The 26,419-nt window shown below is 30.4% G+C and overlaps 1 protein-coding gene across 1 annotated transcript in view; it reads right to left on the reverse strand.

The window, feature by feature from the left end:
* mib2 (E3 ubiquitin-protein ligase mind bomb 2) overlaps nt 1-26,419 on the reverse strand; it is a 53,109-nt gene that overhangs the window by 19,960 nt on the left and 6,730 nt on the right. Inside the window, exons 4-9 of the mRNA XM_075357818.1 lie at nt 22,782-22,967; nt 21,655-21,809; nt 18,398-18,613; nt 13,404-13,569; nt 3,131-3,261; nt 195-343 (exon numbers count right to left, since the gene is read on the reverse strand). Coding sequence (XP_075213933.1) covers nt 195-343; nt 3,131-3,261; nt 13,404-13,569; nt 18,398-18,613; nt 21,655-21,809; nt 22,782-22,967 — 1,003 coding nt within the window. The remainder of the gene's footprint in view (nt 1-194; nt 344-3,130; nt 3,262-13,403; nt 13,570-18,397; nt 18,614-21,654; nt 21,810-22,781; nt 22,968-26,419) is intronic.

Consider the following 26,419-nt stretch of genomic DNA (forward strand, 5'->3'; position numbering starts at 1 on the left):
AACAAAGAGTTCCTCAACAGAATAATCACGTTAGGAGCTTTTTTTGTTTTTAGCAAGATATAAAATTTTTCAGAGAAATAAATAAATTTTAATCTCAGAATAATCATCACCCTTATAAATTAATCTTATTTTAATATAATAGTATTATAATTTTTTTATTACAATAATATTGTCATGTAAGAGAAAGAATATACCCAAAAGCAGCATAATGAAGAGCAGTATCTCCATCATTATCTGCAAGTTCTATAGATGATCCTGACGTTAAAAGCAAACAAACAAGTTCCATATGCCCTTGATGACAAGCGACTTGTAAGCATGTTTTACTATTACTTCTCACATCAACCTAACCACACAGAATAAAAAAAAAAATATTTAATAACAAAATATTCATTTGTGATGTAAATCAGTAGCATAACAAAATATTTTAACTATTACTTTATAAATTTTTCACATTAAAAACTAATATTGAACAGAGTTCATTAAATTTAACTAAGCCTCATCTGAAAACCTTTACTATGCTACAAAAATAAGAAACAACAGTAATTTTTTTTAAAAAATTAAAGAAAAAATCATACATTCATTTACTGTTATTATAATCATTTAGCTTTAGTTACTATTGTAACAAATCTACTTTTCTGTGTTACATACTACTAACATCATTTTTTTGTTGTAATTTTAGCTTCTTCTCTAGCATAGCATCTCTGTTCATCCTTCTCTTGCCTAAATGTTTGATAAAGAGCATCAAGCTCTGTATCTCATATTTGTACACATATATTTTCTTACTTTTCATCTATTCAGTATCCATTTTTTCTTCAACCCTTTGAACAAATAATTTCTTTCTTAAACCTCTATTACTTAGCAACTCCAATCACAGACCTGTTACCTCTCCTCTATCATTAAGCTACAACTATCCAACACACTACTGGTTTATGTTAAAGGTACTTCATAATGCTTGACAGAGAAACAGCTGTATAGACAGTTACAAGATTACTGTATTCTACATCTATGCAAATTAAATATTTTTAACAAGCAAAATTCAGAGGCTTCTGATAGATGTGATAAACTATATACTTTTACAATCACAATATTTACAATTCCACAACACCAGGAATGTCTCAAAAAACAGACACTGAAAACTTAAACACATGAAGCAAAGATGAAATGCCAACGGCAGGTATATCTAATATACCTGTACATTGGCAAAGTTAAAAAATGCTGGGTAGTTTCAATGTAAGTTGTCAAGATCTATTAATAGATAATGACAAGAGCACAGTTAATGGAACTTAAGATTTGAAAGTAATTATTACACTCTACATTGAATGTAAGTAAGAAATTAAAATCGGTTACCAGATAAAAGAAGATCTTTCAAGCAGAAAATACATTGATTTAGGAATAAGAAAGAATTTTTTTTAAATGTTTATAGGATTACAGCACTTTACAGCAATCAAACATGAACAATAGGAAATATCAGAAGAATAACAATACACAAGGCTTTTGAAAAAGTATTAAGAGACTTATTTCAGTTAGGGAAACTTTAAAATATTCAAAATAAAATGGTAAAAAAGAAGACTACAGCACATTTTTAATAGAAAAATAATTAGGTTAACACATCACATCAGGCACCAGAGTTAGTTAATTTTGGTGATGGAAGAATTAACCTACGTGGAGAAATAAAATTTAGAATACATAAAAAAAATAAGATTAAAATTGCATAGACATAGAAAATTAATAAATTAGCAAAGAAGACCATCAAATTGCAAGCAACTGAAAAAAATTAACAGAATTTGTTTTTGTTTATACATTCATACCTACTCATATCAACCAATATTTACATTAAAAGAAAGGTATAAATCACCATATACATAAAATATTTGAGCGTTCAGTTTGTAAATTACACTTATTTTAAAAAAACACACAATGATGTTTACTGAAATATTCATTGTGTACTTTTAATGAACTGATTTATATAAAAGGAAATTATTAAAAATTTTACATAATAGCGAAACAAAACAAAATTCAGAGAAAATACAAATTCTGTTCAAGAAATAAACAATAAATTTGGATTAAATAAGTTATAACTCATTAATTTATTGTATTTAATCTTAACAACTGCATATTGATCAACCATTCACAATGATTTTTATGAAAGATGAGAAATAAATTTTCCAAGTATGAAAAAATACCAGGCCTGACTTGGGTTCAAATCCAAAACTAGACTTTCTGTGAAATTTTACATTGTATCATTGCTCCTGAAAATCACACATTACAAAAATTGCTACTAACACTTAAACATTTGCACTCAAATAATAATAACACAAAAACTAAATGAGATAACAATCCAAGAACAAGTGGTTACAGAAGAGGTTATGTGTAACACAATGCTGCCAACTGCATGTCACTAAATATCTCTGTTGGCAGGTAATTAAAAATGTTCGGTTATCTTCTGAAAAGACCTCGTAAAGTTTAAGGTTATTTTTAAATTCTTAAATATGTTTTTGGTTTTCTGAATGAAAGATTATAAGGTACATACTCTTTTTTTTCTAAATAGTATCAACACTAATAAAATTCAACAGATATGTGGCTTGTTTTACACCACTCAATCTCCAGGATGCTACTATTTGTAGTTGAAAGCATTTGCAGTTTACCAACTTGGGACAAGAACTAAAAAATTTACATTTTCTTACACAGGACTAAAGACTAATCATTCTTGACGTAATTTTTTTTCATGATTTTTTAACCAAAAGTTCCAGTAAAAAAGTCATGAGTTATCAATTTTTCAAATGGGAGTAAAACATTCATAGAAGTAATGTTTTGAGCTGAGAAACTGGCGAGATTTATTTTTGATGCTATAAAGGATTCTTTTGTTTTTCATAGGTTTTTTAATACATTTTTATTGCTTTACTCATCTGTATAGGATTTGTTAAAACTGTACTGTTTTTCAACAATGACCAATAAATAGACAAATATTTTATTACTGACCAATAACAGTCAATAATATAATGGTAAAGATAATAAGAATAGAAACAAATATATATGTATTGATTTAAATATATATGTAATTGATTATATTTTATGTCCTTTCAATAAACAAATTATCATAAAAAATAAGCTACAGCAAATAAACACTAACCTTATCAGGATATTTTGAAAGGAAATCTCGAACAATATCAAGATGTCCCTGAGCAGCCTCCCTAACAATTTTGTCAACACTGGATATCTCTAAACGTGATTCAATTAAATTTGATAGAAGATCTAAAGGATCTGAAACATGACATTTTTTTCAGTTAAAATGAATAAACCACGTAATAAAATCTTACAGAATTAAATAACTGAAAAAAATGAAATATATAATACAGATTCTTAAATTATATTAAATCATCTTTTATCAAATATATAAGCTACTTAACATAATAAGCAAAACTACTAATTTGCCAAAATTCAAACCTATAATTGTCAAAAACGGTTATACAAGTTATCATGTTTATTAATGTATATTAACAATAAATTTGATGGATTCTTAAGACTGAAGATTTAAATTCTGAGTTTAAACTTGATAAAATTAAACTGAAAAAAATTATAAACCTTCAAAGTTTACTTATTTTTATAGCATTTATGTATTTTTCCAACACAATTTTAGTTACTAATTAAAATTAAAATCTACTTCATAATTTTAAAACTTAATAATCACAATGGTTTGAAAGTGTTTAATTATTCTTTGATATGACTTTTGAAACATTAGTTTTGTAAACAGTAGTCTCACTCAACTAAGTACAAGTAGATGATTTATGAGTTAATTCATAAATTTGTACATGTAACATTTTTCTGCCAACATTAACTAAGTGGAATCATCATTTTGTTTATAAAATATCTACATTATTTTTCAATGTTTTTTTTTTAATATCCAAGTTGTTTGCCACTGTTTTTAAAAACTCTATAAATCACTCATTAAATCTAATGTTAATAGTCTCTTCTACTAATTTATATTTTTATTATAATCATTATATGTAACCTGTACATGCCTCCTAAATCTAACTTACTTTTATTATTTGATAGTTTAAATTTTTTCTATATAAAATGTATTTTATAAATTGTTAATTTTTTTTAAACAATATTTATATTTTGTGATCTTTCAGTATATAATCACTATGAGAAATAAACGCCAGAGAATAAGTACCAACCTTATCGATAGTATTCTATATTAGCCTTATCAGTTAAGTATTTTTTAATAGCAAATATATTTTTTTAATGTTGTTGAATTTTTAATCATAACCAATATTGAAGTATTTTTTATCTACATCTAATTCATTATTTAATTTTTTTTTTATGGTATATTATCAATAATAAAACTTATAACATTTATTTCTATTAATATTTTTTTTGTTTTTTATATGAGCACTTTCATAATGATCCCTACTTCATCAAATACTTCAAATAAAAAACTTTTTATGTTAAAAATTAAAAGAGAAAAGAAGCAAGTTTCATTTTTAGGTCAATAAATAAATGGTAATTTTAAACGATGAAAAATCTATTTACTGACCTAGATGAAACACACTTCTTTTTTATTTTAATTTTTAACATAAAAAGTTTTTTAATTGAAATCTAATGAAATAGTGATCACTATGAAAGCACTCCTATAAAAAAACAAAAAGTTTTAAAGCAGTAAATGTTACAATTTTTATTATTCATAATAATTTGTTATTATACTGCTATGATGTTCAATTGCAAATTCATAAAATTTATGGTATACCCATATGCCATTTATTATATTGAAAGTATTTATCTTATGATGGCATGGTTGATTTGAATTTTTATGTACTATAATATTTATTTTCTGAATACACCTGTTTTAATTTAATTTTCCTTACATATACATTTAAAAAAATTAATAATTTTTTTTATTTCTAACATTAATTTTAATTATTTATTAAAGGAATTTAATTGCTTTAAACAATTTTATTTCTTTTTAACTAATGCAAATGCTTAACTATGATCTTATCTACATTCAATGCTCATACGAATGAAAATTAAAAATATTAATTACTACTTCGTCTTCAAAATATTTTATATAAATTTGATTAAGAATTGCTTCCAATACTTATATCATCTAGTTGCGTGTTTTGTTATCAATTATGAAGTAATTTTCTTTAAATACCTGCAATAATTAATAAACAGTTGTTCATTAATGCATTAATAAACAATGTATTATCATTATTTTTATTTAACTTTTTACTTAACTATTTTTGTATTATTACATATTCAAGTGTTATTTAAAGTACAGATTAACTGAAATGCAATATTAAACATAAATTAATTCCATAAGTATATTTTTAATTTTAATATTTTAGTAATCGCACCAGAAATACGGATTATATTTTTAAAATTAATAAGTCACAACAGATCATTAATTTGTGTATTTTAGGTAAACCATTTAATATGGGATCAATAGGTTTAGACTATATTTCAGTACTAAATTACTAATTAACCACAATTTATGACATTTTATATTTACAATAACTCTATATATAATTTACATAAAAGTTTGGACTGGCAAGGTAACAAAATGAATTTATCAAACACAATATCATTATCCATCTGACTGAACAGAATATTATGATTTCTTTTTGATTTTTTTGAAATATAAATGAATTAATGATTAATCAATCAGAGAACTACATTTATTTTATTAAAAAATAATATGTCAATTTTCCAGAAAATAGAAATTTCACTAGCAAAAATGTATATACAGTGTCTGAAAAGTCCTGCACTACAGGTAAAACTCTAATATTTTTGTTTCATTTTGTCAGATTGCAGGCAACAGGCTATTTGACAATATGAAAAATAATGTCATAATTATTGATATTCACATAGATTATGGGTTTTAAAAGCAATTTGCATTAATCTGACTAAAAAATAATGGATTATTTATTAAAAAAAAACCTGAAAAAACTTAATTTTTTTTAGCTGGCGCCATGTGATTGAAAACAGTGGCTGAATCTATGATGACATCACAGATCAGTAAATATGTCTGTCACTGATTGCTGTTCCTTTGCATTCCTTGATGTCTTACGATTTTGAAACTATTAATTATTATAATATCGAGTGATATTGTTTTATGATTTCCATATTACATTTTTGTATTCTACCTGATTTTCACGTAGAGCAACTTCGTGAAAACAGACAACAGAAACCAGTCTAAAGTTGATGCCATTATGGTCGGAGTTTTCTTTAAAAATAACCCTGATTTTTATGCTGCTAAGCTTAGAAATGTGAAAACATCAATGTAAATACTTTACCAACTTACTTAGTAACCTACCTAAACCTATTAAGATGAAATAATACCTATAGCATAAATTTGGGTTGTTATGATAATGTAAAATATCATAGGTTATGTTAAGGACTACCCTTAGGCAAGACAACATTAAATTCTAACCTGAAACGTGTTGGTAAAATAGACCATCCATAAACTAAATATTATGTCTTTACAATGAAATACTCATTAATAATAATATGCTACTTACATCGAAGTGGTCTTTACAAAAGAAAACAGTTGAATTATCCAATATATCATCAAGATTTCTGCAAGCAAGTTGTAACCACTTTTTACACATTTTGGCATTTTTTGAAGACATACAAATAGATTTTCCAGTGTCTTTATTGATATACAGGTGATTCAAAGAAACGGGAAATTACAAAATTAAATAACGTTAATGAAAAATTTTTTTTAGAAAATGAATTTTATTTCATGTAATTGTACAAATGTTGCCATTTTAGGATACATACATTTTAGTTTATTTTTTAAAGATGACATCTTGCAGGTGACCTCCTCTTCTACGTAAACACTCACGAAGTCTCTTCGTTAAATTGTTCATGGTTTGACATAACATCTCAACTGGAATTTCCGCAATTGCTTCTCGGATCTTTGCCTTCAGTTCTTCCGTTGTAGCAGGTCTACTGTGGAACACTTTGCTTTTAAGGTGACCCCACAAAAAGTAATCGCAAGCTGAGAGATCAGGCGATCTTTTTTTTTTTTTTAGGGCGAAAAACGTTTGTGCGTTATCATCGCCCGGATCCTTTTTTTTATATAGAAAATTAAATGTTTTAAAACTATTTTAAAAGATGAATAAAACTTACAACTTATATCAAAGGTAAAAACTAATATAAGATCAAAGTAAATAGAATTTTACAACGTCCAAGATGGGTGTAAAGGTCCCATTCTTGGATAACACAAGACTAAAAAAAAAACTAAAAATCATAAAAGGTCTAATATAAAAGTTAAAACTAAAATAACAAAATTAAATAAAACTTAGAACTAACACAAATTATATAATTAAGACTAGGTTAAAAATAAAAATTAAAAGGTTGTAATAAAACTTAAAACTAACATTACTAAAATCGTACAACTAATATCACAGACAGTCTTTAAAATATTAAAAAAAAAATAAATAAAAATAAAAAATAACTATATAAAATTTAACAAATTCCGATAAGGAGTGTAAAAGGCTCCTAATCGGATAAAAAAATCAAAAACTCATTGAAAAAAAAGAAAAAACTTATTTAAAAACTAAAAGCATTAAAAAATATAAGCAACAATATTAAATTTCTTGCATTAACCCAGCACTACGCAGAAATAGAAACATCCGGGTTAAAATTTCATTATCATTGCACAAGACAAGTTTCTAGGTAAATTAAATTCACGACGCAACGCCGCATAACATGTGCAATCCACGAGTATATGGTGCACAGTCATGGGGCAGTTGCATCGTGCGCATAGGGGTGCTTGTCCTCTTGTCATCAGGTAATCATGTGTGACCCTCCTGTGTCCTATCCGCAATCGACGGAGAACTACTTCCTCACGCCGGGGTTTTCTGTATGAGGAGTCCCATGGTAACACAGAATCTTTAATCCGACGAAGTTTATTATCAACGGTAGCCGTCCAGCCACCTTGCTCTTAATGATTGTTTTACATAGTTAATGAAATCAAAAGTAGCAACTCGGGTGGTGAAAGGAGGCTGGTTACATGCTTCTTTGGCAGCGGAATCTGCATGTTCATTACCTAGAATCCCTACATGGCTAGGGACCCAGCAAAAACTTACTTCTGTGTTGCGATTATTCAACTCAGCGATTGCGTTGTAAATTTCAATGACGATAGGATGTTTGGAATAAAAGTTTTTTAAGGCTTGGAGAGCACTACACGAGTCACTGCAAATAAGAATTTTTCTATATTTAGGGTTAATGATGTTTAGAGCCTTATTTAGAGCGTATAGTTCAGCGGTAAACACACTCGTAATACCGGGTAGACCAAACATATAAGTTCTTTCATTGACAACAAATGCACAGCCAACTGTATCGTTTTGTTTCGATCCATCAGTGTATACAACCGCGTCTGGTTTCATCTTGCAGAGAACAGACTGAAACATTTGCTGGAAGACAATAGGTAGTGTTGATTGTTTATTGTATGTTGTAAGGTCAAAATTAAAATTTATAAGGTTTACTCTCCATGGAGGATATGAGCAAGGATATGTAGGAAAGAATGACGGTGTGTCAACATTTATATGCTGCAGCAGACGCTGGGTTCAGACACCTACAGGTGCAGTACGACGTGGATGGTCCTCATACTTTCCTAGATTAGGATTTCTAAAGACTGAGTCAAGAGCCAGATGATTTGGCTGTCCTCGGAGACAAGCAAAATAAGATAATAAAAGCTGGTCTCGTCTATCCCAAAGTGATGGTTCACCACAGTCTACAAGTAAGCTTGCGACAGGACTTGATCTAAACGCGCCTGTGGTAAGCTGAAGGAAAGCATGATGTACACTATCCAGCATTTTAAGCACGGTTTGACGAGCTGAAGAGTAGGCGACACAACCATAATCTAAACGGGAGCGAACAAAGGAATAGTAAAAACGTATCATGCATGACCTATCGGCTCCCCAGTTGGTGTTAGTAAGAACTCGCATCATATCTAGAAGTTTGGAACATTTTGTTTTTAATTCTTTTATATGTTTGACCCAAGTAAGTCGGCTATCAAAAAATAAACCTAAAAACTTGACGTAGGTAGAAATAGTAATAGTCTCTCCGTTCAGAAAAACTTGCGGAATAGAAGGGTTTCGTAGCCGAGAAAAAACGGCACATTTTGTTTTTTCGGATGAAAATGTGAAACCAGTAATCCTGGACCAAGCTTCAAGGTGAGATATAGTGTTCTGCAGTAGTCTCTCTGCTGTAGGTGTTGAACGGCTTGCAATGTAAATAGCAAAGTCGTCAGCAAATAGAGAACATGAGACAGGAGCCTGCACACATTTGGTAATATTGTTTATGGCTACAGAAAATAAGGTGGCACTTAATACACTACCTTGGGGCACTCCATTCTCTAAGATGACACTATCTGAGAGCGAATCATCCACACGAACACGAGCCGTTCGGTGATTTAAGAATCCCTGGATAAAAGCAAGCATATTGCCCTTGATTCCCCATTCTTTGAGAGTGTTAAGAATACCACGTCGCCAGGCTGTGTCATATGCCTTTTTTATATCGAAGAATACAGCGACGAGGTGCTGGCGATTTAGGAAAGCGTTTTGTATGGCTGTTTCTAGTGACACTAAATGGTCAATAGAAGATCGTCCTTGTCGAAAACCACACTGTTCTGGAGATAGAAAGCGATATTTCTCCAAGTACCATGTGAGTCTGCGGTTTATCATTCTCTCCATTATTTTACACAAAACGCTTGTTAATGAAATGGGGCGGTAGCTTGAGGGGTTGGTTTGGTCTTTACCAGGTTTTAGTACTGGTATAATATAAATGCTTCTGACCAGCCGGGTGGGAAGACTTGCTCGGAGAATAAACCGTTGAAAATATTCAAAAGTTGTTGTAATGCCGAATTAGGAAGGTGTGAAAGCATGGAAAGGCGAATGTTGTCCGGTCCAGGGGAAGTGTCCCGTGAGTTTTAAGTGCATGTAACAATTCCTTAAGATCAGGCGATCTGGGAGGCCATTTAGTGTCACCATTTCATGAAATGACACGTTGTCCAAACAAATGGCGTACAGCTGCCATCGATATTCGTGCAGTATGTGACGTTGCTCAGTTGTGTTGAAACCGGGCTGTGTTAAGAATTGGTGGAAATCTCTTTTGTTGTTCCACAACAAAGGTTTCAAGCATGGCTACGTAACGAGCCGACGTCACTGTAATCGCAAGACCGTTATCATCCTCAAAAAAATAAGGGCCTACAACACCGTAAGATGATATGGCACACCACATGGTCACTTTCTAGCTGTGCAACGGACACTGGTGTAGCTGCGTAGGATTTTTTTGTGCCCAGTATCTGAAATTTTGCTTAACAAATCCACTGAGGTGGAAATGCGCTTCGTCTGACATCCACAGTTCATGAACAAACTTGTTAATTCGTTATAATTTATCTTCTGAAACATTACATTACAGAATTGTGCTCACACAACTGCATCGTTCGGTTTCAGTTCCTGGACATTCTGCAACTTGTATGGATGGAATTGTAAGTCCTTCACTAACATTCTTCGAACACTTGAACTATGCAATTGTAAAGATGCTGAGAGACGACGGATTGACCGATGTGGACCTCGTGTGACAGCATCTTGTAAAGCTTGAACATTCTGTGGTGTACGGGCGGTTCGCTCACGGCCTGGAGGTTTCTTTTTCATTGCCGAACCAGTTTCCTCAAAATTAGATATCCATGTTTTAATTGCATGTGCTGATGGAACACGGTCGTGCCGTCCCAGATTAAAATTACAGCGAAATTCTCTATGCGCTCCCTCCACACTGTCATTGTTTTTGTAAAGCGCTTTGATAGCAAATACACGTTGCACACCACTTCAAGGATCCATGACAACTAAATGGCAGGTTAGGTTAGAGAGGCTGGTGCCACTTATCAAGTGGTACCAATCGCCCACAGCTACCAACACAACTTTCAAAATTTCCCGTTTCTTTGAATCACCCTGTATTTGTGCACATTGACACTACACACCATTTGTAACTTATTTTCTTGGGTAAATCACAGTAAAAAATAACACAGACAGCAGAATGTTCACTCATCTTGTGACTTTTGATGTTTATTTACTGACGTGCGATGTCACTGAAGCCAAAGCAACGCCATATTGCTAAAGATAGCATTTTGGCAGCTTATTTAAATAGTGCACTTTTATTTGCTATTTCTTGGAGAAATACATAAAAGAATGAAAAGTAACTATTTTTTTGGGCTCGATAAACACCATTAAATAATCTGAGATGGTTTCCAGAAACCAGTCAAATAGCTTATTATGCTTCACAGAAGGAATGTGTAGAAATCATCCTTTGTATGGCTATGAAGGTTATTCACAAAGGGATGTTAGTAATGAGTTTAATCAACCTCATCCCAAATGCCAACCAGTATCACACAACACTGTGGGAAGGTTAACTAACAAATTTAAGAAGAGTAATGTTGCTGATTTCCCTCGATTGGGAAGGCCACAGATGATGCAGTACAAAAAGCTGTGATTGCCAAGGTCTAAGACAGTCCAAGATGTCAACCCAGTGAACCAGTTCCTGTTGGATCTGAACGTTCCACGATTCACCATCTACGACTTTCTGATGTTAAAAATTTTACCCATTCAAGCTCCAACTCCTCCAATACTTATGACAAGATCATTCTGATCGTAGGATGAAAATATGTGGGTGGTTTTTGTACAGGATTGAGGAGAGTGCAGACTTTCTGTAATGTTTTCCAATCTGATCATTAATCTGAAATGTTTTCCAATGAGGCTAATTTTTTAATATGAATATAAAGCAGATACAAACTGAAACTGTAACGAAAGACTGTAATCAAACAGTGAGATTGTTAATAATCCACACTTTTTAAATTTGTCTTCAAATGTCAAATAATAAATGTTAACAAATTTTAAAAAGCTATATAATTCAATAAGGTAGTTGCTACAATAGACTTTTAATCACAGTCAAATCTTAATTTCCTAAGGATCAGCAGTGAAGTGCAATATAATGAACTTAACCACAGTAACTATTCTTATGGATCTATGTGATCTAGTTACCTCTTCAGTATGTTCTGCACTTCAATAAACTGTTGTTACTTTTTAAAAATTCCTAATAGTGAATGATCAATATCACAGAGTTTATAATGTACTAAAAAGTCAACTACAATTATTCAGTGCACAGATAATGAGTAATTATAAAACATGTGTGTCTCTTCCTCATGCTCTACCGTAACATCACTGAATATTATTGAAGACGTAAGTTTTCCTGTAGAAAGATGGGCGGCATATGGTTGTTTTGTTTCATTTGAGATAAATCAATAAACATTTTTATTGGCTATTGACAAGTAATGTTATTAACTCTGACTTCTTAAGATTTAACAATCAATATAAAGAAAGCTTGACTAGTATATATGGAGCATATTTGACATGAACATGTTGCTTATACAACACAATTATTACTTTTTTTAACTTATGACCCGGTTAATTGCCAAATGTGTCCAATGATTCCATGAAACCAAACTACAAACATTCTTCAACACAATTTTAGAAGAGAGTATGGGATGATCATCACCTACAAGTACACAACAGATTTGTTCACCAAATGTAACATAATGTATAATCTCTTAATAAGTTATACATTTGTTATGAAGAGATTGTTGTCACTGTCTAGAAAGAGTTTCAATAAACACCATACAGTATGCTTTTGGGCACTAGGATTCACAAAATTTGAGTTTAATTATGCATAAAAAGTTAGAAGGTTTTTACAAAGCACAATCATCCAAGTCTTCATGTTTGATGACCTCTCTCATCATACAACTTTTATGACTGAAATTTGGTATACATTAATAACAATAATAGTAATAATATTTAAAGAATGCATATTTTTCAGATAATGATACTTATTACAACCCTTGTATTTTAATAGGTTCATATGCAGATATGAATCTTAGAATATTACCATATCAGTGGGAGTAAGATAGCTTTAATATGAATAGGCACTAGTATTGAAAATATGTCACTCCACCCTTTTTTTTAACAATCACAATAACAAGCAAATATTAGGATAAGTTGGAGTATTTGCACTGCTACGTGATATGATGATCTGACATCCTCCAACAAAATCATACAGGATTTATAAACTTTTATATTAGACTCTTTAAACTGTTTATTCCTGTGGAGTAACAAAGATCTGTTAAACAAATGTACCTGATATGAGTCACAAAGGGTACATAAGTGGATATTTGGTATAATAGTAAATGAAACTTCTTAAATTTTCTTACATCATACCAGAGATATCTACAGTGATTTATCCAACATGATTTTCTTAATGAAGGGAATTTTGTGGAAACACTACATTAAAAGTAAAAAATTCAATTTAAGTGTAATATCATAAGTTATTTTAAAAACTTCACATACTATTGTAATCCTGTCCTTGTTCAGCCTTATTGTTAACACCTTCAGAATTTCTTACAGCTAAAGGTTGTACACACATTGGGTTCAATGTCCATGTTTGCCCATCAAAGCAGACACGCAGATCTCCATCACTATACACCTTCATTACTTTTCCAACTTTACCCAGAGCCTAAACAGAAAAAATATATACAATAATAATGTAAATAAAAATTTAAAAAATCATGAATTGCAACTATTTAATAGTAATCACATCACATCATAATAAAATTAGCCTTAGCCTTTAGCAGTTCTCATGCTGTATTGCTTGTAGACAAATATTTTACTACTGCACACCTGCTAATATTTTTTCTATTGTACATCTGTAATATATGTATAACAATAATATAGTGTGATCCTTGTTAAGCCACACTCACTGTTATAAATAGTATAGCAGTTAAAAAATAGTTGTCAGTCAACCATGATTTGAATTAAGGGAGGCCACCAATACTAATAAAAAATACTTGAAAACACAATCAATTACAAATTGATTGCATAATAAATTCACTAAGAAAGTTAAAGTTCTAAAAAATCAACCTACATTATAGTAGGGCATTCTTAAGAAAGAATTACTTAGCATTGCACAAAAGCCCAGATAGCATTTAAGCACCAGAGATATGAAACTAAGAAAGCATTCTGTATCAGCAAAGAGTGGTTTAACTGATTTAGAAAATTTATCATACTGCATGACAATCAAATATTAAGTAAGGTAAAAATGCATTTGTTTCAGCATAGTTATAGAGAAAGTTATATAAGAAAAATGTTGATGTCTCTGCTAAAAACGTATGCCACTGTGAGCACATGTAGCTGAAGAAAAAAGTATGCTTAGTTTTAAGGGCATGTATCAATAGTTTTAAGCAATACTGAATACTAAAAAATCTGGTTGTTTTATTAAAATACTTTGATTCCACTTTTATGTATATATATATATATATATATATGCTGAAAGAAGACCTTCCTGCAGTCAAGACTGCAGCAATATCACTGTGCAATGGAGATCACAGAAAACTGCCGGATCTATATCCACTTTCCAGAACAAAATACGTTTTTGTAGCAAGATTTTATTACAGAAGGCTCAAAACAATAAAACTAGCAGCGATATTACCATCCCTTTCAAACACAATACAGGAAGATTCATAGCTCAAAAGAAGGCCCCAGAAGTCCTTCTACAAGAAGTAAAATTCTCTTCATGCAATATGACAGATCCTATGAGCTTGAATGGTGACAAGCTGGCCCTTTTCAAGTCAACTAGAATTTGGCAAACAATAAATGTCCTCTAAAATTAAAAGCAAAATTGTGAGAACTTGATAAAATCTACTGGTGGTAATTTTTTTCAATTTTGTAGTAAAAGAGATCCAATTCAGCCATCTACCTACAATCCAGGATATTTATAATCAACACAGTTTTAGTTATATTACAGAGATGTATTCCTTAAGACTGAGAATTTTGACATTCCACATGAAGTGGGTAAGAGCAGGGTAGCTGGGGTAACAGTAGAGATATTCACTGCTTAAAAAATTATATATAATATCCCCACTGTTGTGGTACCTTGTTGATGTGTATAAAAAAAAAAGCACACAGAACTATGATAAAATCCTTGATGTACTTATCCATGGAAACTTTTTCTGTACTGTTATGAATGTAATCCATTGCTGGTGGGCAAAAAAGCTTAGACATTAACACTTAGAAAATAAAAGTGTTGCTTTTACTAAAAACAAAAAAAAAACCTGATGGAGCATACTTTACTTCTTTTTTCTGTTTAGACTCCGGAACCACCATAAGGTATTACTTCAGAGGATGAATAGGGACAATATGTATGAATTTAAATGAAGTGTACTCTTTTACAGTCTCAGGTCGACCATTCCTGAGATGTGTGGTTAATTGAAATCCAACCACCAAAGAACATCAGTATCCACAATCTAGTTTCAAATCCATATAAAAGTAACTGATTACTATAAAAGTAGCTCTTTATAAAAGTTGGCCTTACCCTAAATGACACCATTTTGAAGCTTTTGGCTGAGATAAAATATTTAACCTTCTGGACAAAATCATTTATAAAAGGAAAATCAGATAGCCACTAATGATTTGTAGGTGTCTGCACATTTACAATCAGGAATTAACATCTCTTCTACAGTGGCGAAAAAATTATTCCGAACACAGTATTTTTAACAGAAAATTTTTAATAGTCAAACTTACTCAGATTTAATAGTTTATGTATCATCCTTTGTTTCTTATTTCATTAATCCTCTCCGGCATTGATTCCACTAAGGTAGAACAATGATGTTTGAATTTTTCATCACAAAACCAAACCTGTATCACTTAACTAATCAGGTCAGTTTTGTGCTGCAATTCATTTTCCCAAGTCTTCTTTTTAGCATGGCTCATAAATTTTCAATCGGATTTAGGTCGGGGGAGTTCCCTGGTCATAGGGGCACTCAATTTTTTTTGGTTTTTGAAGAACTCTTTTGCATTCTTTGATGTGTAACATGGTGCAAGGTCCTGCTGGAAAATGAGTTCTGCATAAGTGGAAATTTTTTCTTACGCATATGTTAATTATTGGTCTGATTTCACCATCCCATCCAAGGCATAAGTGCTCCTAGCCCTTCATGTGCAAAGCATCCCCAAAACATCTTTTACTTTCTCCCCTTGGACAAAGAAATGAGTCTTGTCTGAAAAAATAACTTTTTTCTACATCTCAATAGTCTATTTATGCTCTTTTGCCCATTGAAGTCTTTTTCTCTTCATAACTTGTGTCAGTAACTGCTTCTTTTTAGGTTTCCAATTAATCCTTCCCACTGGCTCTCAAGTCCCTATTAAGGTCAAGAGCTGACAATTGTGGATTAATTTTGTTTTTTCTTATTATTAATTGATCCTGTGTAGGCGTGGTTTTCTTTTTCCACCCACATTTTCCTTTTCTCTTTGGAGAAACAGAACCTATTTCCCTAAACCTTTTCATGATTTTATTTAAAGTACTTAACCTCACACTACACTCACTGACGATCTGGCTTTGAGTCATTTGTTGTGTTGGGACAGAGCAACAATTTTTGACTGCTTTCATTAGGGTTATATCCATTGTATTAATTAGAAACTAATAACAAAACGTATAACAGAAATTCACAAGGTCACCAAAAACTAACTGACAATGAATTATAAAAGCACAAAAATCACCAATTCTGCTTGTATATGATTTAACAACATAACCTTAAACACCAAACAGCAAGCAGTCTGCCACAGAACAACAATTCCCTAAAACAGAACATAAATTCCCTTTGTTTGGATTAATTTGTTCGCTACTGTATGCTAGAGGCTGAAAGAGTCTGTAATAAAATTACACATAAAATATTATGCTCCAATAAGGTTGAGGAAAACCACTCAGCAACCTACTATGAAGCAATGACTGAACCCTCTAAAACATTAGTGTGTTTAGGCATCTCTGGAGCTTTCTGATGCATCTCCAACATAAGACTAAGCTCAAGGGTTGAATCTATGCATAATTACTGAGCCTTGGCCACTGGTATTTAATTAGATCACTGATTTAGAATGGGGAAAAGGCTGTCTGTCATAACTTATGCCAAGGACTCTCCAATCACCATCACCATCAGCCTCTTCAATGATGTAAGATTTGATAATCTCCAAAGTGGACTGTAGATGGATGATGTCATCCAAATCAAGTTTCTATTTATAAGGGGACAAAATGAAATTTAATAATTAATATCTTGCATGAAAAATATCTTGGAAGAAAAAATTTTGAGCTTTACAAGAAAGTTCATGGTAAATGACCAAACAAGATTAGAGTATGTGTATCCATCCAAGGACTTCCTTACGTGATGGTTAAGATCTTAGTATCTTAACCATACTGTGGTCTCAAAGACCATCTTAACCATAGATCTATATCTTAACCATAGACTGTGGTCTCAAAGACTGTGGTGAGTACACCACAGTCTTTGAGATGTAAAGTAAAATTTATTTATCAGTAAAATTAAAGTGTATTAATCAATGTAGTGAGATGAATTGTAGGGACAAGCATTCTTCATCTGGACACAGTCACTAAAGTCATTAGAACATTAAATTAATAAAGATTTAATTCTGAGTTGTTCTGGAAGTGCAGCCAGGTCTGCTTATTAAAGAAATTAATTAACAATAATATTAATTATTAACCATAATTAAAGAGAATTAATTGGATGCTAGAACACCAAGATACAGAAAAAAAAGAGCTAACGTGCTTAATGAGAGGAGAGGATTGCATCACTTCCATCTATAAACTCAAATTATGGCATGGTATTTTGACTATAACATGAATAGTTCTTAGGTACGCATATAAAAAATACATTAGAAATCAGCCTTTCATCCAGAGGTTGCAGATTTCAATCCTGGTCTGAGATTCATACGTATTTTCATATGCTACAAAATTCCATTTCCATATCCCATACTCAAGCTTCAAGCTTATGTGGAAATGTAACAAGCAAAAAAAAAAAATCTCAAGTGTAAAGAATACAAGACCTATGTTATATACAAGATTCATTTTAAAGCATTTATTTTAAATAGATTAAATAAAATTTAAATACTTTAAATTAAAATTGAATACTTTAAATAAAATTTCAATTACTACAGTACCTTGAATATTTAGTAGTATGAACAATTATAAAACATAAAATTAAAAAAAAATGATCCACATAGTGAATTATATTACAGTAATGTGCATCTATACTCAGTACAGCACTAATATAAAATATAATGTATAACATGAAATTACACAAATAAAATTTAAAGGTTCTGCAGACTGACTCAATAAATAACCAAGGTTTAAATGAAAACTTTTATTGTAAATTTTTAGACCAATAAAGAAATAATAACAAAATATAAATCAACAATATCTTCCTCACAAAATTATGGTAAATAATAATTTAACATATGTTAGTAAAATTAATTATTTCAACATATAAAAATAAAAACATACTAACATATCTCATGACTTCGATCCATTCTCCATGACCCTTCTGATACTCTTTAACCAAGTTAGCATCATGAATCATTCGAACAAGATCACCAACATTGTAAGTATCAAGTTTAGTCAAAGCACCAGGATGGAATGTCCAACGATTATTGCATCCCTCATAGCTCACCCTGATGTCACCTCTATCAGTTACTCTATGCACCACACCAATTTTACCAATATACTGCAACAAAGAAACAAAAACTTAATAGATATTTGATACCAACCTTTTTTTTAAAAAAATTAATTGTAATATATTATTTTCACAACCCACATGAAAATAATGTTTCCTAAGGAAAATATCTTAAAATAAAGTAGATAATTTTTAAATTATACTTAATTGGGTTCCCACCCCTTTTCTTTTTCCTGTTTAGCCTCCGGTACCTACCGTTTAGATAATTCTTCAGAGGATGAATGAGGATGATATTATGATTGTAGTCTTGTACATTCTCAGTTCGACCATTCCTGAGATGTTTGGTTAATTGAAACCCAACCACCAAAGAACACCGGTATCCACGATCTAGTATTCAAATCCGTGTAAAAATAACTGGCTTTACTAGGACTTGAACGCTGGAACTCTCGACTTCCAAATAGGCTATTTTGGGAAGACGCGCTCACCACTAGACCAACCCGGTGGGTTGGGTTCCCACCCCACTACTGCAAAACAGAAATGAACAATGCAACACCAAAAATTCTAAAAAAAAAAATCTATGATCATGAAAAATCCGTCATTAAATAACATGTGTGAGTGCATCCCAAAGGTGAGTGTGATCTTTGTAAATAATCTTTATAAAAAAAGCCATTAAAGAGTTTCTGGTGAAATGAAGAAAATAACCCTCATCGGAGATAGTAAATTATGTAAAAAAAAAAAAAATTCTACTTGAACAAACATTTTGAGATAAAGAACCCAAAGAGACCATTTCACAAAAAATTAGATGGCGTCAATATCTCACATTCTTAAGTCATCAAAAGTTATCAAACATCATAAAAGTTTATAAATCCAATCTGAAGGTGTCAAGCAAGATAACTGATGAAAAAAAAAAATTAGGGTTATTACCCCCTACCACTAAATTAAATTGCCCTAAATTAAACTAAATAGCCCTAAATTAAATTAATATATACAAAGACAAATCAGTATAACGATATTATTTAATTAGTACCAGAATGTGACTGCAGAAACAACAGAAAAGAGTATTTTTTGCTCCTTACCACCTCCTGCCACTCTGACCAATTATGACCAAAATTAAATGGCATGAATGCCTCACATACAAATTAATCATGTCTAATTTTAAACTACTGGTCAATCCAGTCTAAAGATATCAAGCAAAGAAAGGACAAATATATGTAGTGTGTAAACAAATATTATATATATATATATATATATATATAATCTTTAAGGAATTTTTCAAGGCTAAAATTATATTTTTTAGAGTTACAAGGGACTTCCTGAAATGTCAAGATCAGCAAAAAACCCTGACAAGGAAAATTTCACCCATTTAGCATACTTCGCTTATATAGTATACTGTATGGAAAGCAAACATCTTTATGACTACATATCAGGGTCATCCAAAAAAGCATAGCTTTATTGATATTTTTTAAATAAAATTACAAATAAATTGCCTTATTTTTCTACATAGTTTCCTTCAACAGAAATACATTTTCTCCGCTGGACAGGTAGCTTCCAGATGCCCTCATTAAAAAAAGATATGGCTACCCAACTACCAACAGCACAAATAATCCTTGACTGCAGCATCGTCTTTGAATCTTTTCCCTCCTAAAGCTTCTTTCAGCAAACCAAACATGTGGACACTGTGATAATCTAGACTGTATGGTAGGTATTCAAGGTGTCTTATGAATTTTAGCAAGTTTATCACAAGCCTGAACTGCTATATGAAGCCATGTGTTGTCTTGGAGAAGGATGTAGAAAATCAGTTTCTGATATCATTTGTTGCAATAAGCAGCCCTTGACTTCAACCAAAAACTGGCAGTAGTATGTCGCATTTAGTCTTTTGTTCATGCAAGAAATCAATCAGCAAAACATCTTTTGAGTCCCAAACAGTTGCCAGAACTTGTCCAACTGACAAGCATTTCTTGGCCTTGACTGGTGTTCCCTCCCCACTTTTTTACACTCCATACTTGTTCTCTTGCTTTCTGGGGTGTAGTGGTGGGCCCATATTTTGTTGTAAGTCACAATGTGGTCCGATGATCCCTATCCTTCATCCTCTAAGTGATTCAGAAGCTGCTGATAGATGCCTTCCCAAACATTTCTTTATGCCTCAATGAGAAGACATGGAACCCAACTCATCAACACTTTGCTATATGCAAAAGTATCTGACAAGTATGTAACCACACTCCTAACACTTACGCCACCTTCGATGCAATTTCAGCAACGATTATGCACAGTTATTTAAAATTTCACATTTTAAACAATCAAGAGGTAATGTAGTAAGGCCAGCAGTGTGGGCAACGGGTGCTGTCATAGAAAAAAGGATTACAAAAGCAACCAGGCCTTTCCTGTGATTCTGAACTGCCCATGGTAATTTCCTTAATTATCAATATTTACACTGTATTTCTTTATGTCATAAACTCAGCAAAAGAGTAGGCCTTATCGATCTTAACACTATTAGTACAACTTTCCAAGTTGAAAGCCACTTTTTACACTTTTTTTAGTTTGACTGTGAAAAAGAAGAAAGAAGATGCCACTCCATCAATTGGTGTTTGCTTTCCGCTTGGGAAAATCCGAGTTCATAATCTGCTATAATGCAAATGAAAAATTCATAGCCTTCACTTTCACATCACTATTAAAATAGTAGCAAGCAGATGATTTGTTTTGTGTTAATCAATAAGCATGTATGGAACCCATTTTTTTTATACAAAGTGACAATTTCATGGGTTATCACACAACACAAACGCAGAAACATTTCATTGTCACAGATATTTAACACCATGCTTTAAGAGATCAAATAACAGATCTCACCTCACACACTGAGGGATTTTTAATATTATTATTCATTTAATAAAAACCAACCCAAAAGCTTCAAAGGCAGTGTAATGACAAACAAGTTACAGAAACCGAATGATCTTCAACACACCTATGATCAATGTCGTGCAAAGTACCTGTGTACCAATGCGTATTAATATTTTCTATAAGACTCTCATAGAAATAATATTCATTCACTACATAAAAAAACTGACAAAATAATAATAATATAACACATCATCTACCTCTTCCATTCTTGCATTCCACCCTCCATGACCTTCTTGTATCCCCTTTAATGTTTCTATATCCATTGTGACCCTGACTTTATCTCCTTGGTTAAATGTTAATGTTCTTGGAGCATTTGGCACACATTCATTTACTTGTGAACTCAGTCGATGACCTTAACATACCAAAAATTAGAACATAATAATTATAGTGTATTACATTACAATTCACTATCAACAATACATCACCATTTATTTTTATAACTAAAGTAACGGGCAATATCTAATCATAAAAAAAGTAGTAATTACTACTGAATGAATGCACCAGGTAACAATATAACCCTCCTATAACCAGAATATAATTATAAAAAAATATGCCACATAAAATACTATTAGAATTGTTTATGAACATCTAATATAGTGAAATTACGATTTACTAATGAGTGAAATATATGTACTGTAAAAAGTTAAAATCCATATTTTAAAATAAAACAACATAAAAATGTTACTGATCAAAATGTGGTTGATGCAATCTTTAATTAAGTTATTAAATTATACATTTATTTAGTCAGTAAAGTTTTCAGAAAAGAATTTCTAAATGAACATTCTAATATCCAGCATTGTACGCGAGTTGAAAGATACACTAGCATCAAAAATAAATTTACATAAAAAAACTACTACAACGAGCATTTTCCTCAAAGAAACAAGATAGAAGGTAAATACAAAAAAATTTCAATATTTTAAGGATTAAAATGTTAGAAAACATCAATTATGTCAAGAAAATTGATAAATTAAATTATATATTTTATTGTTTTGCTACAAGTTTGATTATTAATTTTATAGAAGTTTATAAATGTAATAATTTATTACTAATTTTTTGTGGAACATTAGAAAAAGCACTTACTGTAATACAGTTAATGACAGGTAAAAATATTAACAAGCTACAGAATAATACTGAACCTAATAGGAAAACAGTAGTATTAAAAACGCACAACTTTGAATTATATAATAATAATCTTTATTCCACAAAATATAAACAAATCATTAAGTTTTAACAGTGATGTACAACTATTAATCAAATTACACACCACAATCACAATTCACAAATCAAGGATTATAACAAAAACGATAATACTATTTCAACTTACCTAATATAGGTAAATGTTCTCTATAATAATTTCCTCCAGTTGCTTCTTGAACACATTTTATATCAACTTTCCCCTTATGTCCTAACCTATATACATTTGTTGATCCTGACGTCCAAGTAACGTTAACAACTGAACGAGCCGATTCATTATCCCAACCTCTGATATCCATTACTCTGCCAGTCTTACCTAAAGAGTATCACATAAAAAAAAACAAAAAAAAAACAGAAATTAACAAATAAAAATAATTATACAAATCCTCAAAATTCTTCACAAGAAAGGCAATTTTTTTAATTATGAAATACAATTATTTAAAAATTGCTCCTTTTATAAATATGAATGCTGTTTTTGTGGAATATGAGGCAGCCTTTGATTCAATTCTATATACATAACCACTGGAAAAATTGAGGATACTAGACGTCAGTAGTTAAATGTAAAAAGTATCATGAACAATATATAACAGAGCAAACATGGACTGGAGAAAGGGAAGAAATATAGAACCAAAACAAATTTCTATAACAGCATTACAGGATAATAATTAAGTCCACTTTAAGCTATGCAAAAATAAAATACTGTTCATTATTTTGTGGTTGAAATAGCCTCAAGTGCTTAGGTTAATTCTGTAAAACAATTAATAAAAAAAAATATCATTAAAAAAACAATAATCCTATTATTTTTTAAGGGAAAGCCAAATTTTGAGTAAATTTTTGTTAGGGTAGAGTATAAATTTAATACAAAATCATTTATGAATGAGAAATAAAGAGTTAATAAAGAAAAACTGCTTCAATGATTTCTTAAAAAGTAAAATAAACATTAAATACTACTTATTTCTATATTTATTATTAATTTTATACGGCTAGTAAATTTAAGAATTATATTGTATAAAAGAAATAGAAAATGCATACTTATACTTCATTAAATGGATACTATTAATAGGTAGGAAACACTTAAATGGGGCGTAGATAAAAGACTATATAAAATCTTAAATCACACATTTTTTATACAATGCTAACCAGACTACCCAAAATAATATTTATATTTAACAAAAGATACAATAAACATATTTTAATGTAACACTTAAATATCAAAACGATGTAACTGGGAACAAGTATATTTGTTAAAGGATCATTTTAATTACTTTGTCATTTTAAAAATATTATTTAATCACAATCTATAAAGAGATATGATAAGTCTTTAATTTGGGAAGACACGTTCACCACTAGACCAATCAGGCGGGTTAATAAGTCTTTAATTGAAGAATGTAAAGTGTACTCAAGAACGAGAGTTTCCCCCAGAAACAAGATTGTTAAATAAAACATACAATAAGATGAATAGTTAAATTATAAAACGTCTAGAGATAAAAATAAATGTTGTCATCAAGCTATGACTGTTCACAAAAGGATTCACTTCTCAATCAAGAAGAAGGATTACCTTGTGTGAAATTGAAAATTAAACAACTGTCCATAAGAATATAGAGATAGAGATTTTCTCATACACTGCCCTGTATATGAAAAAATTAGAGAAAAAAATATTATAAATATGATTAATAGCAATGATAAAGTAACTTTTAGTAACAAATTATGGCAGTAAAATAATCAAGAATTTATATCTGTAGAACTGTGAGACACTGATAAATAAGCAAAATTGCTCTGTGTATAAAGTATGCAGCTAAGCAAAATTAGTTAATATTATAAAGAATTTTCTTAATGTTGACTAATGCTCTAAAAACTGCACTGGAGTATATTCTATTAGGTTTTTCTTGTACATAAATGTAATTAATATAATTTTTTTTGAGATGATAATTATATAAACGTATAAGTATAAAACTATTATTACATTTAATAATAATTATAATGATTATGATGAAGATATTTTATATCTTTTATTTACTGATGATAACTTTTGTTAAAATTGTTGTTATAAATGTAATTGTTTGTTGTTGCTGCCATCACATCCTTATCACTATGATTATCATTTGCACATAAAGTTTTTTTCATTTAATTTTATATAAAGAAAAATTTTTGATAGTTGATGGGTAATACACACACACACACACACACACACATATATATATATATATATATATATATATATATATATATATATATATAATTTTTTTTTTTTAATAAATATGTAGAAGTTATCACTAGTTCTTTTAATTAAAGATAATTTAATTATGTATAAAAAAATATTTTAATATTAATTATTTGTATAACTATATAAATAAATCACTATATTGAAAGTCTGACACTTCACCATGACAGAATAGTAGCACTGTTGTTTTTCATCAGGCATGTTCTGGGTTCAAATCTTGGTAGGCTTGGTATTTTCAACATTTCTTGTCCAAAGCAAATAATAGTAGTGACTGCATTAGGCAACAGCTTGTAGTTAATTCATAAATAAATAAACATAACTGGGTCAATAAGTAGATAAAATTCCTTTTGATGAAAATTATTAATTAAAATACTGAATAGTTGAAAGTGTGTGAAAGAAACTAAAAGTATATACAACATACATATATACTAAATACCTATATAATACAAATCATATTACATACTGAGATAAAATTGTACATTACAATATGTTAGGTTAGGATCTGTAAAAAAAATACCACAGAAAATGTTCAATGACTAAAAGGAAAATGTCAATATTATGATGAAAATTATCAGGATAACTCTTGAGAAAAGATAAAAAGTAAGCAATCATAATATGGAGAAATTAATAAAATGAAATCTTGAAATACAAAGGAAATATTTTTTTTTTTTTTAATTTACTGACAAGTAATATGATGTGCGTAATTTTTTTAAAAAAGGTCAAATAAATACAGTACTAATTAAATCAGTATTTACGCTAAAAATGTCAAATCAGTCACTAAGCACATTAATAAATATAGAATAATTAGTTTGTTATCAAACTGAATGAGGAAACATTTTGGTTACTTAATGTTAAATCTCTAATAAAATTACATGCAAGAAAAAGGCCAGTTTTTCTTTTGCAAACATCAATCTATAACAGAAGACAGAAAATCCATTCGGAAAATCTACAACTATTATAGAATGAATAATGTAAGAAAACTGAAGTATCACATTACATTGGGCATGTATAGATGTAGATCATCATCTCAATACATCTTTCTTTCTTTTTGTGTTTAGCCTCCAGAACCACCGTAAGGTATTATACTTCAGAGGATGAATGAGGATGATATGTATGAATTTAAATGAAGTGTATAGTCTTGTACAGTCTCAGGTTGACCAATCCCGAGATGTGTGATGAATTGAAAACCAATCACTAAAGAACAATGGTATCCATCTAGTATTCAAATCCGTATAAAAGTAACTGCCTTTACTAGGATTTGCACCTTAGAACTCTTGACTTTGAAATCAGCTGAGTAAAGGCAGTTACTTTTATATGGATTTGAATACTAGATCATGGATATACCGGTGTTCTCTGGTGGTTGGGTTTCAATTAACCACACATCTCAAGTGGTTGAACTGAGACTGAGATTGAGTGGTTGAACTGAGACTGTACAAAACTATACTTCATTTGCAAACATACATATTCCTTATACATATCATCCATCATTAAACATCATTCACACATATGTATCATCCTCAATAATTAATGAATAAATCAGTCATTAT

Source organism: Lycorma delicatula, chromosome 2 (assembly GCF_047948215.1).
Source record: "Lycorma delicatula isolate Av1 chromosome 2, ASM4794821v1, whole genome shotgun sequence".
Classification (NCBI taxonomy): Eukaryota; Metazoa; Arthropoda; class Insecta; order Hemiptera; family Fulgoridae; genus Lycorma; species Lycorma delicatula.